We start from the raw sequence: 15,996 nt of genomic DNA, 5'->3' as shown, positions 1-15,996 counted from the left end.
GACGCTAGAGTTTCACAACGTATTTACTATTCAGAAAATAAATGTTGATGCAAAACCTGTTGATCTATTTATATTTTCAGTGCTTAAAGCTGCCCCTGGTTTTGTCCCTTTGTCCACTGTTATTTTGTGTTCCTGGTTATTCAGCAAAGAAGTTGAAACCTATGACTAAGTCCTTCTGGGAGGGGTCCTTCAGATCACGGCACATTTAGATATCACCATCACGAAAAGACTTGGAAGCTTGGCGCATGCCTTTTGCCAATAACAGCCACACTATTAACTCTATCGGAATTGTATTTATGTTACTGGGATTTTGCTCACAGCTCTGCAAACTACATCCCCGTATACAACGGTTCCGAACTTCCAGTTTATCGGGCAGATTTATAAACTGCACTGGATCTGTTGTCTTTTCTCGGACCCCCACCCCCGCCAACACACACACACACACACTCATAAATAGTTTCGGCATTCATAGTGGGGCAGTTTTAGAACTGGCATTTTTTTTTCAAATCCCCAAGTGGGATACTTTTTATGGAATTGTGAAATTTTGTAGGACAAAGCCATGACCGCAAGTACAGCGGTTGGATTTCATTCTGTTGTCAAGGTTAAAGTTCCTTCTTTTAGAATTTGATCACTTCAAGTCATATTAAGATGTTTCATGCAACTATTAGTGGAAACTTAGGAAATATTTTGTCATAAAATCACATGACATTTGCCATTTTCATGACCCCCTCCTCAGACATAACTGTCCAAATAGAGGTTGTGTAAATAGTGGCAGATGGTAACCACAAGCACACACAACATTCATGCACCTGCAGAGACAGGGCTGAACGACAGTCCAGAAAAGATTCTCGGAGCATTCATCAGACAAGCTGGTTAGGAAGCAAGAATCAATTGCAAATGCTATTCGCCCTCGCTGTTCACTTGACTTTATTTCAATTATAGACAAATTATATATAGCACAGTAACTATCGTTTCAATTGTGTTTCCTTGCCTTTCGGCAACAGTCTTGACTCTTTCGAGTTATTTTAGGTATGCCGTGTCTAACCTAAGAAATGGAAGGATGGAAAAAGAAAAAAAAGAACACTGCTCCTAGCTAACCACCCACTATATGAATCCAATGCAAATCTGCAGTTCTTCCTGTATTTTTTTCACTCCGTCAGACACGGTCAGTTTTGTGGGAATGCCAAACGAGTAAGCAGTCCGTTTTTCAGATAACCTAGTCCAGTCCCTGTATTGGTCATTTCAACACAAATAATCGGACACTTGCATTTCGTGCATCCCAGACACTAGAAAATGTGCAGCCGTGTGCTTCTGTTACAATTGCTAATTCCTTAGAGAATGCTACCCCACATTTTTTCTACAGCTAGTATCTAGCACAAAACGCCGATAAAAGCTAAACAAAATACTCCACTCTGGTAGTGGTGAAGAGGGTAAACCAGAACCATGCATTTATTTCCGTAAAGTTCGAAGATGATGTCAGGAAGAGTTGGTGAGGCATTGCAAAACTGATATATTCTGAGGGACTAAGTTCAATATGCAACATCGATAATCATTTTGCGGCATTTTGTTCCTTAGCCTTTCTAGACCTTAAAATGACATAACACCCAGTGGAGTCGTGTCTTTTCCCCTTCCAAGGCGTTTGTGATAATGCTATCTCTCTCTCTCTCTGCCAGTTTGTTTGGGATGGTTATATTTGGGGTTGGAGGAGGAGCTCCCACCCACTCCCCACCCCCTCCTGCTGTTGCTCGGATGCTCGCTTGTGAGTGTGTGCCCCCCCCCCCCCCTCACGCTCTCTCTCTCTCGCTCCCTCTCTCTCGTTCTCGTTTCCCGACTCTCTCTCTTTTTCTCTCGCACGCTCTCTCTCCTAGGCAACCTATTCGGAGCTCAATGTGTTGTGTGCACAGTGGTGCTGCTGGTGCTGATTTCTGTCCGTCTCCCTTTCTCCCGCCGGCGTTCCCCTGCTTGTCTTATCCACTTCAGTCCTTTTCTTCCTCAACAGCATTTCTCGATCCCCATCTCCTGTCAGCCTGTACTTTTCCCTTAAGCCTCTTCTTGGTTTAGCAGCATCCCTTTTTTCTCCACCTGTGAATAACAGACCACCTCTAGCCAGTCTCCTGTTTATGCCAGCAAAGGTCCTCTGCTCAGACAAGACGCCAAACAGTGCAGGATACAGCAGTATCTTCTTTTTGTATGAAAGCGGCTCTGACTTGTCTTAGCCTTTTTGTCCCTGGCTGAATGCTCGCTTCTCATGGTGTCCCGAAGTTCACTTTTCAGGTTATTCTGCAGGAATTCCTTCAGCAATCGTCTCATTTTTTTTCTCTATGTGTATATAACACACGACTGATTTGTTTCTGCACTGTATCCCTTTGGTTCCAGGAAGATGCTGTAGGATTCTGAATCCTGACTCAAACCGAGCTATCTCCTACTGAATCATTTGTAGTCGTTCTGCAGCAGGTTTATCTGGAAGCTAATGTTTTATTAAGGCGCAATGTAGACAAGCAGGGGATATGAAGGGAACAAGCAAATGGATGACGTTGCGCCTTGACTCAACACTCTGACCGCGACCTGTGTCTTAATCTCTTATGTTCAGAAACTCAAGCAACTGTTTCTGTATGCAGGAGAGCTCCACAAAGTGACTCCAACATCCCAAAAGGGGGAAAACCGCTTCCCCTCTGTGGCTTGGATTTTTGTCTGTTTGTTATCAATTAATACGTTTACAGGATTATACACATTGCTTGGACCTGGCCTCCCATTCTGGGCGAGAAAGATCATCTTTAAAATGGAATTGTTTTCAAGGATTTCCTTTCTATTACTATTCTACAAACTAACATGGGATGCTGCATTTGCTGATTCAATCATCCACATTGGTAAGAACTGTTACAACAGTTGAGATGCCACCTTGTACTGCAGCGATTTCTGTTCTGTATCCCATTATCTCTCCTGTGATTATTCTACATACTTGTTATTGTATCCCTGTATTTTCCCGCCTTGCACTTTTTGTCCGGCCTTTACTGATCTAGGTGCTGTTTTCACTTGCCATATGCTTGGTTTGTTACTGCGCTTGACAAGTCTTGCACACCTAGTTTATTCCATTCTGCATCTTGCGTAATAGTGTACTTTTCATTCTACGAAAATGGGCTATATTAAAAAGCAACTGCGGAAAATTACACTTGCTAGCTACATTAGGAGACTGGCCGGCAAAATGATGAGTATCTTGAATTGTGCATAACATCAGGATGGTTACACTGGTGTAATACGTGTATAGTTTAAGGGGATTTAGATAATTCGGTAATAATTATGGAATAACAACCCCCATGGTTGCAGTGTGGAACACTCACACATTGCATATTGGCTCCATTAATGCCTTTCAGACTGTCTTACACAGTTCAATGCAAAAGATGTTGCAGAGTAACCGATGTGTGGGTCTCATGAGCAGTCTATGTAGTCATAGAAGGTACCAGTAAACTGGTTAGGTGCATTGTCTGGTGGTGATCTGCAATAAACATAAATTTTCCTGAAATGTGCATATGTTTCCCACAGCCATTAATTAGTGTATTAATATATGGTTTGCAGCAGAACATTCGATCATCTCAAAATAAGTCCACAAGTAAAGGCATTAAACCTGTTGGCACAGAGAAAGCGTGTGTATGTATGCTGGTGGTTGATGTTGAGGGGGAGTTGTACAGTGAATTTAAAGCACACAGCGTGCGGATCCTAGTTTTGTTTGGAAATGTTTTGTTAGTGACCATCGGGTATGTCTGTCAGCCTATGGGATACTTTTCATTTGATATTAACTGTAGTTATTATACGAGGACTACAACCCCCCCCCCCCCCACACACACACACACACACACACACACGCACACTATAGTGTATTGGGAAAAACTGTTGTACAACTTATTCAATGACATTTGTTGAGCTACAGGAAACAGATCTGAAAAGGACAACGAACAGTTTAGTTCCTTGTTTGTTTTTTATCTCCTGTTAAATCACGTGCTCTGTGGTGAAGGGCACACATTAATTGGATATTGCAACGACCACACACACGCACACACACAAGCTGCATCCTTGAATAAAGCAATACACTATTTGATATTAAATAAAGCATACTGTATTTGCTAAGCACATGATAACCCGCCCCCACCAAAAAGACAGGAACAAACACCACTGCCATTTTATTTAGGGCCCACCATAGCTGGGTATATTTGTTAAATACTGCCACTGTTAATCCCATCCACCCCCACTCTGTTGCATACACAAGTGTCTATCTGGTGCCTTTGTCGGAAGAAGCAAGTGCTGAACTTTTCAGTTCACTTGGAATAATCATATCCTGTGGCTCACAGGCTATAAAATAAAATTACTTTCGCAGATCCATTTCATTGACAGCTAAGGTGAGCAACTGTAGGATAACCTGCACTTTTTGATGATGATCAGAGAGAAGATTCAAGCATGGAAATGAATACACACGATACCTCGGTTTGGTCATATTAAAGAGCTTTGTTGCAACAATTGCACTGCAGCATCTATGCCTGTGTTACAATTACGGAAATTTTATTGTTGGTCTATTTTTTCGGATATTTCTATGGCAGAAGTATATACTTCTGCTTGTAGGTTCACTTTGTAACACATCAGAACATCTCAGTTATCTATTATATCTATTTGTCATCTACTATAATATCTCATCTATCTATTATATATGTACGTCATCTACTACTACTACTACACAGACACACACACACACACACACACACACTGCAGTAAATCATAGGAAACATTCGTGGTTTGATTCCTTGGGAGTTGAGTGTAGAAGGAGAACTTACACCAATTTGGGGTTCACGCACCTTGGGAGTAAAGGATGTCCAATTTAATAGTGTGTAACGCTGACCGTCCTTATATCGCTGACAGGTACTAGGTTAAGTAGATTATGTAATTCATGTAATACTTAACAAGGCCGTGATGCTTTCATTGGCTTATATATTGAGTTTACAAAAGCATATTAAGCAACAAGCATTTAAAACAGGAGAATACAAGCTCAGGGTTTTTGGATAATTTAAGGGTTTTCAAGAAATAAGTGACTCAGGAACTGTATGATTAAAAACTCGTGATAAAACGCGTTTCACAAAATCAACCATTTAGTTATTCTTGTACCTTCCTACAATGTGTGATTCTGCTTTCCCATCTAATGAACAGCAGCATTGGTATTACAATGAAGAAGAGGATATTGTTTTCTGAAATACGAGTTCTGCGAATCTGGCATGTGCATCTCATAATCAAGTTACTCTAAGGCTTAAATTGGTCTTTTTTAACTTCTGGCAGCGCAGAAGATTAAGGCTATGAGTTCCAAATGGGCTGTTTTTTTTTTTTTTTTTTTTTTTTTTTTTGCATTAAGGCGTTTGATCCCATCAGCTCCCATTTGCTTACTGTGTGACTATAAACAAGTCATTTAACCAGACAATGCTACACAGTCAAGCTGTTGAAAGGAGTATCAACCTTGTTTTGCTTTTTTAGAAGTAGGAGTTTCTGTATTAAGTTAGGATGTATTCATTCCTTTCAGCTGTACAGATTTTCACAGAAGTCTAAGATTCTGACCTCATATTTTTGTTCTGTTCTTCATCATTTTTTTCTGGCAAATCACTGAGACTTGAAGTCACTATATAATGACATACATTTGAGCGTTAGAGTTCGTATGCTTCAGAAAATACGTGCTAACACTCTGTTATTTTAACAACTAACTTTATAAGTGCTATTCTTAAAATCTGTCCCTATGTGGGATATTTGTCCCTCATTATTTTAGAATTTGTCCAGATTTCTTGCACTAAGATGTCAGTTTGCCTGTATCTGAAAATTACGTAAGAGCTTAGCTGTATCTGCTCACCTGGATACCAAACTAGGGACCCCTTTGTGTTCCTCAAAGGGTCTTGGGACTTGCATAACGCAGGCGAGGGTTAACGGCTGTCAGGAGTCCATTGAAAACCAGATTTGCTACACAGCCGCAGAACAAGACATTTTACGTTTAAATGACATTGGTACGAGACGGACTTCATTGCTTCTTTTTAATTACTTCTACTAGCCGGTATGATATAGTTTGTTTGTAAGGATTTAATGGAACTGCAATAAGTAAATAAATCATCAAATTGCTATCCAACTCTGGCTAGCAATGTTTTGTAACAGTTGAGGTTATGGCTGAACTCCTGCATACATATCTTCTTTTAAAGGGGGAAGGTCATAACATCTTACAACTGTAAGCGTTGATTAATTTAAGGTAAAACTCAATTCTGTAATGATTGTTTTACCATTATCAATGTAGGAAGACAAGACATGAGGTGTATCCCCGTCTTCTGGTGGTGTGTACATATTTCTACTCTTAGCATTTGCAGCAGTAGGACTTTATCGTGTCGAGATGGTACTCCCTATGAGGCATGTGTTTTATTCCAGCCTATTCATTTGCAGCAGTACGCACAATTTCATGTTTATTTAAATCATGCACCCATCTGAACCGAGGGGATCTGGAATAGATTTCCAAACTACCAATAGACAAGCCACCCCCACGCCACGTGAAGCGCAACTGTGCCAGATTATACATTTATCTCTGTTTTTCCTAAATGTGTTGGGACGCTCCCAGTTTTGTCTTACATTGTTGCTCAATATTTCCTAAGACTGGACATTTTTTGAAAAGTTCTGATTTAATAGTACCAGTGTCTGAAAAAAAAGTGTTTTCTTTGTCCCTAATTCTGTGAGTACAAGGCTGAACGCAAAACTCTGACACTTGATGATAATTCCGTTTGTAATTCGAAATTAGTACTGGGTAAAATGATCGTGAGTTTGGTGAGGAAAACATGGTGAACACCACTGGCAACGTTTACAACTATGGCATCGTATCAAGCAGAGCAAAGTCATAGTAGGTTCCTCAAACCCAACGTTTTTTTTTTCGGCCTTTCAGCTAATCCCAGCGAGGCAGGACTTCCCCTTCACTTAATACCTTGGACAGCTCTTTATTCCAACCCGAGTTAGAGCTTTGTTTGCAGGTCAATGGGGAATGCTTCTGTAAGGCTGAGCTGAAGAACTAGGGTGACAGGTTATGCAGTGCAGCTTTAATTGCCCTCACGAAGGAGGGGGGGGGGCACCCAATCTCCATTTAGTAATCTTTGCCCTTCAGACGGGAAAAATCGGTGGCATCACAGCTGTGCAGTGCTACTGTATAAAGCGGCTTCTTTGTGCTCAGGCATTGATTGAGTAGTTTCATCAGAGTCGCATTACTTGATTGCTTAGAAGTTTCCTAATGATCTGTATGCTGAAGGGAGAGCCTGGCTCCGTGACTAGAATGGCAATGATGCTGTGTTTTATGAGGCTATTCAAAAAAGTCTTTCTGATTTATGTAGCTAGAAAGCTCCAACGTGTCCGTGATTCCATGGGCTTCATGTTGTAGCACCCTTATATTCGCAGACATACACGACGAAGACGTGGTGATCCATTAACGCCACATATGAGAATGAAAGGAATATGTCATTTGCAGAGCAGCTCACAATGTGACCCCCCAACCCACCACCATTTGGGTTGGTTATGAGTGTCATTCGTTTTTGCCAATTGATTATATTGAAAATGGCGTGGCTGTAAATAAGTGAGAAGTTGTAACTAGTAAAACCCCCATATAAAATGAGCTCAAGCAATTTAGGTGCTACCTTGACTGGAACAAAAGCATTTTAGGTGAGGTTAGCACTACGAATCCCTTCAGGCAACCCTCATCTTAAGTAAATATCATTTTCATAGCTCACAGAGCATCTAACGTCCTCGAACAGACAAGGAACCAGAATAATGTAACGTGTGTCGAGCGCAGTATCATTTTCTGGAGGCTAAATACTCTCCCTGCAAATCACTGCTGTTCTTCAGTTACTAAAGCAGTTCTGATTCCTCATAAAAGGCATTCTTGCAGAGAAAAGGAACTCTCCCGGAATAACTTCTGTGTGCGTGTGTGTGTGTGTGTGTGTGTTTGTCTGCGCTACTCAGTCTATAAAATGTAACAGAAATTAAAATCTTTAGGGAAACTGCCTAGATTTATTTTATTTATTTATTTTATTTTACATTTCCATAATAAATTAGATTAAACTCTAATTTTAAATTATATTGGTAAATTAAAGCGTGTGCTCTGTTTTAGTTGAAAACAAGAATCCTGCTTGATGAATTGTAAAGTATATAACATTAAGATATTGAGTATTCTCCATTTTGCAAAGTTTACAAGCAAGTAAGGATACAAGGAGATGAACTGATACATCTGGAGGTGACAGAGATACATATCCACATATGGATGATCTAGGTTACTAAAATGTTTGAGTTTGTAGCAGAAACAATTTGTATTAAGATTGTTTAATGCACTTATGCAATGGACCCTCACTCATTTTGTCTGCAAGTAGTTACAATCTTACATACTGAAGCACCTGCTGGCAGTTCAGAGCTTCATGCTGCAGCCAGCCGAAATCCCTCAGATATTAGAGAGAGTCAATCCCTTTTTATAAATTTTGCATCATGGATAGTACAGTGCTTCTTCCAAGTCTGTTTTTCTGTCCTCAGAAAATGGAAATCCTAGATCATAGGCATCTATTAATAAGGAAGTTGAAAGTGACAAAATCAATGATAATGGAGATTACGATGAGGAGGATGGTGATAAAGATGAGGATATGTCTTCTCTTTAGGTGGACTTCCAACACCAACTGTAACCACTCCAAGCTATAAACAAATATTTCATATTTTAATATTTTTGCCTTGTTTTTGGTGTTGACTGCACACTTGGGCAATGATAATCCTTATTAAGATATCTGATGATCAGAATTTCTTTAAGTGCCATATCAGTTCAGTAGCAAGCACCATAGCCCTTAATAAAACTTGTATTCAATGTGTTACTCCCTCCCATCCCCATCTAGTGGCCAATATTAATCCTTAAGCAACTTGCAATACATTTCCTAATCAGAGGCACTTTTTTGATAACTGCAGATGACTAATATGGCCTTCTGCAAATATTCACAGCTGAGTTAACATGCCATTACTATTAAACTTGTTGTCTCACATGTCTGTAAGAATATGAGCTAGTTGGCTGTGAAGGTCTGGAGTTTGCCTTCACAAGATATTGGCTTAAGGATCTGTACAGGACTTGATGGTATTTTGATCGACTTGATGGTATCTTGATCCCTAGACATCATAGTCAAAATTTAAAGACAGTTTTTTGGGACTAGGGAAAGTGTTGAGGAGGTAACTAGAAAATATGCAAACTTAAATAATGAATTACTTAACATCCATATTATCTTTGATGAATGCCACTTTAGTAGGTGTTAAATATTAAATATGTGGAATAAAGATTGTGGCTGATGGGATGCAAAGGCACAAGGAAGACACTAATTCATAGACAGTTGTAACCATGAGATCTCTGGTTTGTGTTGTTCAAGGGACTTTTTGCCAATAGGTATTTGTTCTGCTCACAGTACCTCTGTAAATGTGGATACTGTTCTTCTATGCATTACTGAAAGTGACACAGCAAAGTGGAAAGCTTTATCTACATGGTGTCTGTTAGTTTCACATCTTATATGTTCTTTTGCATTGGAGACTCTGTATTGCACTGTCTATTATGTTCAGAAGATCTTGCACTACTTCCCATGATGTATATTGCACTATTAGGTGCATTACAACACCACAATGCTCTTCTGTATCTGCATTTCTTAGTCATAGCAGGATTACAGATCCAGTGCCACCTGAACCAGTGAAACAAGAGTGCATGTTCACAATTCTCACAATAAATTCTTAACCAGGATGGTGAGGTGAGGATAGTAACATATGAAGTAAGATTTGTGAATAATGCATCATGAAGAATCAGAAATCATGAAGTACTTATGGAGTAAGTCAAATTATCAGGGACTTATATGCCGATAATAATAATAATAATAATAATAATAATATAACATAGCAATGGTGTAGCCCCCCCCCCCCGATCATTTTTGTGTCAGCAAACTGAATTGTCAGCTAAATGTTTGTCTGTTCATTTGCATAGAACCTGACAAATGCTTATTAAAGATGTGAGCTGGATAAGCTATACACCCTTCTTTAGCAGTTAAGTATGGTTTCTACCTTTCAGATGCCTGAAGTAGAGTAATTGTGTTATCATACTGTTAGTAATGTAATATTCAAGAATCTGGTGTCAGTGCTGCAGAGATTTTTTTTCACCTCAGCATAGCATGAGTAATTGCACAGCTACATCAGTGGGTGAATTTCTGCAGGGTCAGTGCAAAACTGCTTATTATTACTGCAACCCATTATTTGGCAACGTTTGTTTTAAATTTATATTTATGTTTATTTAAAATAGTTCCTATAATATGCCTCAATTTTAAATTTTATTTAATTTGTTTATTAATAGCATTTGTATTTGTTATTCATATTGTTATTTAAGTATCTGGTATTTCTCTGTCTCTTTTGGCACTGAATGACAGTTCATCTTAAGGTTCTGGAAGATATCCATGAATATATATTTTCTATAATTAATTCTTGCTATTTGAATAAATTTGCCCTTGAAGTCCCTTCTAGTATTAACATTTCATGCTGTGTTAGTAGTAATGTACAAGGAATGCGTTTCCATGCTTTTTTCTGGGTTTTTTTCTGATTTTTGTGCATTTTATTTTGGTGGCATGGACAGAGTGCACATCTAACAGCTGTCTATATTTTAGCTGTATACAGCTGGCATTCCAAAGGTTGGTGGCAAAACAGAAGGTCCTGCATCTTAATTAGTTTCACTGAATACATGTATTTCTGCTTTGGTATGCAACATATGAGAAATGTTTCCCACTGTTACCATGACAAAAATGTTAGCAAAAGAACACATAGTGGCAAGTTTTATATTTGAGAAGTTGTACTGACTTACTGGGTCACATGAAATGGCTGATTCAAGTGACATGAGCAGGATATACATTTCAAGTGCAGTTTTGTTCTTATTTATGAGAAACTTGATGAAAATGATTGCCCAGTGTAATGTTTTTAATATTAGGTGCTGCAAAATAATGAATACAGTCCAATATGAGTGGCACATTTCTTCATAAGAACAGGCATTTGCCAAACACTTATTTAAAACTGTAGTTATTTCTAGATGACAAGCTATGTATTATGTATTTACAGAAAGACACAGCTGTCCAATATAAGTTACTAAACACAAACAAAAACTTGGTTATTGCCAATTTCTGTAAGAAAATTGAAATGCATCAGCTGTTCCTTTTGTGCCTGTAGAAATCACATCCAGAAATTACCAGCTAACAATAATGGCTTCATGAATTAATACAATCTCATATTAAGCAGACACTGTTTTTAGTGGGAATGCACTCTCTGGTGTAATTGTTTATGTACACTGTACTAAAAAACACTCCTATGGAGCAAAAGAAATGCATATGTGATGTGCAAAGAATTACAAAATCACAATTTAGTCAGTCGTGCACTGGCATTGAAAGTGTTGACGCATTTGCCGGAGATCATAGAACTCAAATTTCAGAGCCGAATGACAAACTGCTGTACAGTGATAATGTGGTACATGGTATACCAATATGTTATGTATAGTAATATAATGGATATGATCACAGACACACACACGCACACACGCACATACACACACGCACACACACGCATGCACACACACACACGCACATACATGCACACACACACACACACACATACATGCACACACACACACACACACACACACACACACACACATACATATTTTTGGCTGCATTATTATTTCAGGCAACTCACTCAAATTTTGCACATTGTTACTTCTCAAGTCTTAATAAATTATTTGCATATATTAATGGCAAATATTTTATTATGATATTTTTGTTATGTTCTTAGACTGGGTGTGTGATATATACATTGTTCTGCTCTGTAACATTTCTTGCATACTGAGGAAAAGCTTCAGCTAATGTCCTACTTAAGAAGTGCAGTGATAACATTTTATTTATAGAAACTGAGGTAGCCATTTTAAGAGCGAGTTAATGCTGATAAATGAAGTGGCCCTACTTAAGAGGTGCAGAGTGATATTTTTATTTCTAAAAACTGAGGAAGCCGTTTTAAGAGCGAACTAATGCTGATAAATGTAGTGAAGATGAACAAATTCTACTCCTCAGGTGTTCGAAAGAGACAGGCTGCTTGAGGTACCAAAATGAATGAGTCAGTGAAAAATAATTGAAGCCATCTGGCTGAGTAAAGTATGCATGCAGTTTGAAAGTGGATGAAAGAAAATGGACATGTCCAGCATAGTTTTTCACATCAGACAAAAGGTGGCCACCACTGAAAGTGTGTGGTGGATTCCTGTGCAGATAGAATAGATAAATGCATTGGATTTAGGTCTTGAACCATAATGTAACAAATTAAGACAGTATACCTACAGTATATCTTCATTAGTAATAAGCACATTAGTACAACTATATGGGGATAGGCACATGCATGTTTATGGTGAATGCTTAGTATATGCAAGAGCATGTGGATACATTTAGAACTTACAATGTGGAAAGTTAGTATAAAGGTCATGTGTTAGGTTACAATCTTTGCAGTTGCCATTTGTATTTAACATTTTAGAGCACTTTATGTGTGTGTGTCATTAATAATAATAAAAAAAAGTCCTAAACGCAATGACCAGTGCATATGCAAACTGAAAGCATGTTGAAACTTGTTAAAATACACAGACACTTAAACAGAAGTGCTTACTCTTATCATCATTTTCAGGAGAAGTAGAAGTTTGAGTAGTTGGCGTTTAGAGGATTAAAGAAGGACAGAGTATGTGATTGTGTGTATCAGTGTGTGTGTGAATATTTGTGGGCATGTATGTATGTGCATATGGGTGTTTTTGCAGGCTTGTGTGTGCAGTATGTATGAATAGGTATGTTTATTTATGTCTGTGTACGTATGCGTAGACAAACATGTCTCTTTTTGTGTCTGCATGTGTGTGTGTTAGTGTGTGTGTGTGTGTGTGTATCTATGTGTGTGTGTATCTAACTGTGCAATAAAAGGCTGAATTGCTTTTCATTTCATTGTTTTTTAAGCTGGAGATAAATCGTTTCTAGTGCATTGGAGATGCATGAGTATAGTCGACTTATGCGACTTCCATTATTTCATCTGAGGTATACTGATACCAGTGGGGCGACCTCAGTCAAGCAAAATGACAACTGTTTTCACTAACCATTAACTCTAATTCCTTCATTTTCTTCCTATTCTTGATTTAATGGGCCATATGCATTTTATTGAGACACATGACTTACACTATATTATGTAATGTATTACAATGTGATACCTACTAATTGTTTTGAAAGTGCACAGAGGAGATACTTACATAATGGTTAAGTTATTTTCCTGGTATATCACCACTTAGAATGGATCATCCAGATTCCATAAACGTTATGTAGTCGTACTCTAAAATTTTATTCTTTTTCAGACTGAAGCTCTAAACCAATGGATTATATGAACTTTTATGAATTTCTTTTAATACTGTAAGTTGTGTCTAGATGGCCAATAAAGAAAAAAAAAAACACTGCACATATGCTTGAGGTTTAGTGAAGTCAATACTTATACTGAAGACATAGAAAAGGTGGTCTAAGTATGGCAAGTGAATCAAATCACTGAAGCTAACTAATTAGCAGTAAAGTTCTATATCCCTTATCTAACATTCCATTTTTCAAACTTTTTATACACACACACACACACACATATATATATATATATATATATATATATATATATATATATATATATATACATACAGACAAATGTATCTATGAGATAGCTTATAGTATGTTACATAATTGATACTAAAGTTGACCGCAGCATTCTTCTAAATATATCATAGGTTGCTGTCATCAAAATAATTTTTTTGTATATTCAAAAGACAATCCAATAAATGAAGATTTTCAGTGCTTAGAACTTCTGCTTAATCTTGAAGAACCATTTATATCTCATTTCTTATACAGCATGCTGTATAGTGAGCATTTAGCTGGGCTTTTTACACTGGCCATTTGTTCCATCATTAAGGCCACTCTCTTGCTGGACTACATGTTCATTTGGGATACAGCTTCAGGAATCTGTCTCTGCAATTGTTGGCTCTCTTTACATTCAGAGTCAGGACTGGTTAATGCACGTCTCTTTGTTCAACTGGAATATTAGCTTTGATGTATTCTAGTGATCCAATGTGTGTACTTTATCCTGTAAAGCTTTATGACTCCCCATGAATAATATAGAAACTTGACCCAGGAGCTACACTATCAGCTTCATTTTTTTATCCTATAATCTCTGCAACAACCTTTTATGTTCTTGTATTATTTCCCCTCTGCAAATCTTGTAGCCTCCTACAGTTTCTATCATAATAGTATTTCTGCCTTTGCCAGTTGCTGTGTTGCATCTCTTTTGACTTTGCATTAATTTTCAAGCATCAGTAATGTAAATGAAGCAGATAATCTGTTTTTCAACTTTCTGCCTATTGACATGCAAACATCAAAGTAATCAAGTCTCTGCTGTATTCCATAATTGTAAGGTAACAATCCCCATAAGCTTTGTTACTGCATTTTATCACATAGTTCTTCACTTTTCTGCAAATTTGTCTCCACTTGCCCAGTGAATTCTATTAGTGTGGACTGGGCATTATATGACTGAATTCCTACTTATACACACATCTTCAGACTATGCAACTTTTGTGTTATAGGCAATTTTGAGGTATGACATCTGGTACCCATGTCATGTGAATATAAATTTTAATGCAATAATTACAGCTGTCATGACTTTCTTTCTGATACTTAAATGGAGATTGGAATAATGATCTATAGACATGAGATATTTGGCTTGTTTGAATTGAAATAAATCAGTACCCTCTCATCTTCACAGATGATCTGGTGTTTTGTATGCTAACATCTCTTCTTTTGGATTGCTGTTGTGTTATGCATTCCAGATGCTGCAGCTTTTACTAACTGTTTAAGAGCCGCAATCATAGTAGTGCATTTGTACTGCTTGTTCTTTCCTATACTTTATTGTCTCCAGATGTGACTCGTATCCCCAGCATCAATAATTTGATTTTTCATTAGAATGGAAACTATTATTTTATTATCTTTAGCCATTAAGGTTTGGCCAAAGCATATTTCTTCCTTAAAAGGAAAAGTAGGACTAAACTTCTTACCTTACAAAAGACTTTTGCTGAAGTCAGTTTTTCACCATAATGTCTTTTGGCAACTCCAGTTTTAGGTCTGTGCTAGTACATCAATGGGGTTCTTTTATTTCCATTTCTCGTATGACTCAGGTAATTGAAAAAAAATTACAAAAAAATCCTGTTATTTTTCTAGAAACTCTTCAAACATATCTGATAATATATATTGGATCCCCTTCATATGTTTGAAATACCAGAATATTGAACCTCTGGTCATTGAAGACCAGAGTATCGAAGTTCAGAAATATTGATCCTTGTGAATGGAGATCGCAGTGTAGTATGGAATGGGAACTTCTGCAATCTTGGAGTTGGTATATTTAAGTAACCTCTGGTGTGGGGGGTGCAGTGGGGTCTTGACCCCTGCAAAAACATGAAATCAGAAGTTTTCACGTTTTAAATATTTTTTTGTTGTTGGTTCGATATTTCGGAACTTTGATACTCTGGTCTTTGATGTTCAGAGATTCGATGTTCCAGTATTTTAAATATATGAAGCAGACCCATATATTCTACCTACCATGTCTGCTGTGTGAGTCCTTTGCCTGGTCTATGTTTCACTTTCAGATTATAAGTTTGTATAAAACACTTGTACAAGAAGTTTCTGAATAGAATTTTAGAAGTGTTTGTAACCTTTTTCTACTGAACTTCTTTTGTATAGACATACTCAGAGAATTTCTCCCTTCCATGCATTGCTGCCAACAATTCTTTTTCTGTCTGAATATATCTCCTTTGTTCAACTGTAATTGTCTTGACCCATAGGTATGTGATGCTAAATTGAATAAAGCTGCTAGAAT

General features: G+C 37.8%; 1 protein-coding gene across 1 annotated transcript in view; it reads left to right on the top strand.

Annotated features, from left to right (window-relative positions):
* The first annotated feature begins 1,840 nt into the window (after positions 1–1,840).
* The window catches only part of GRID2 (glutamate ionotropic receptor delta type subunit 2), a 4,699,489-nt gene continuing 4,685,333 nt past the window's right edge, over positions 1,841–15,996 (top strand). The window contains exon 1 of the mRNA XM_044061387.1: positions 1,841–2,867. Coding sequence (XP_043917322.1) covers positions 2,780–2,867 — 88 coding nt within the window. The 5' untranslated portion in view covers positions 1,841–2,779. The remainder of the gene's footprint in view (positions 2,868–15,996) is intronic.

This window comes from Protopterus annectens, chromosome 2.part0, assembly GCF_019279795.1.
Source record: "Protopterus annectens isolate FY-2018-M chromosome 2.part0, PAN1.0, whole genome shotgun sequence".
NCBI classification, from domain to species: domain Eukaryota; kingdom Metazoa; phylum Chordata; order Ceratodontiformes; family Protopteridae; genus Protopterus; species Protopterus annectens.
The sequence above is the reverse complement of the archived record's forward strand: the minus strand, read 5'-3'. Positions and strand labels throughout refer to the sequence as shown.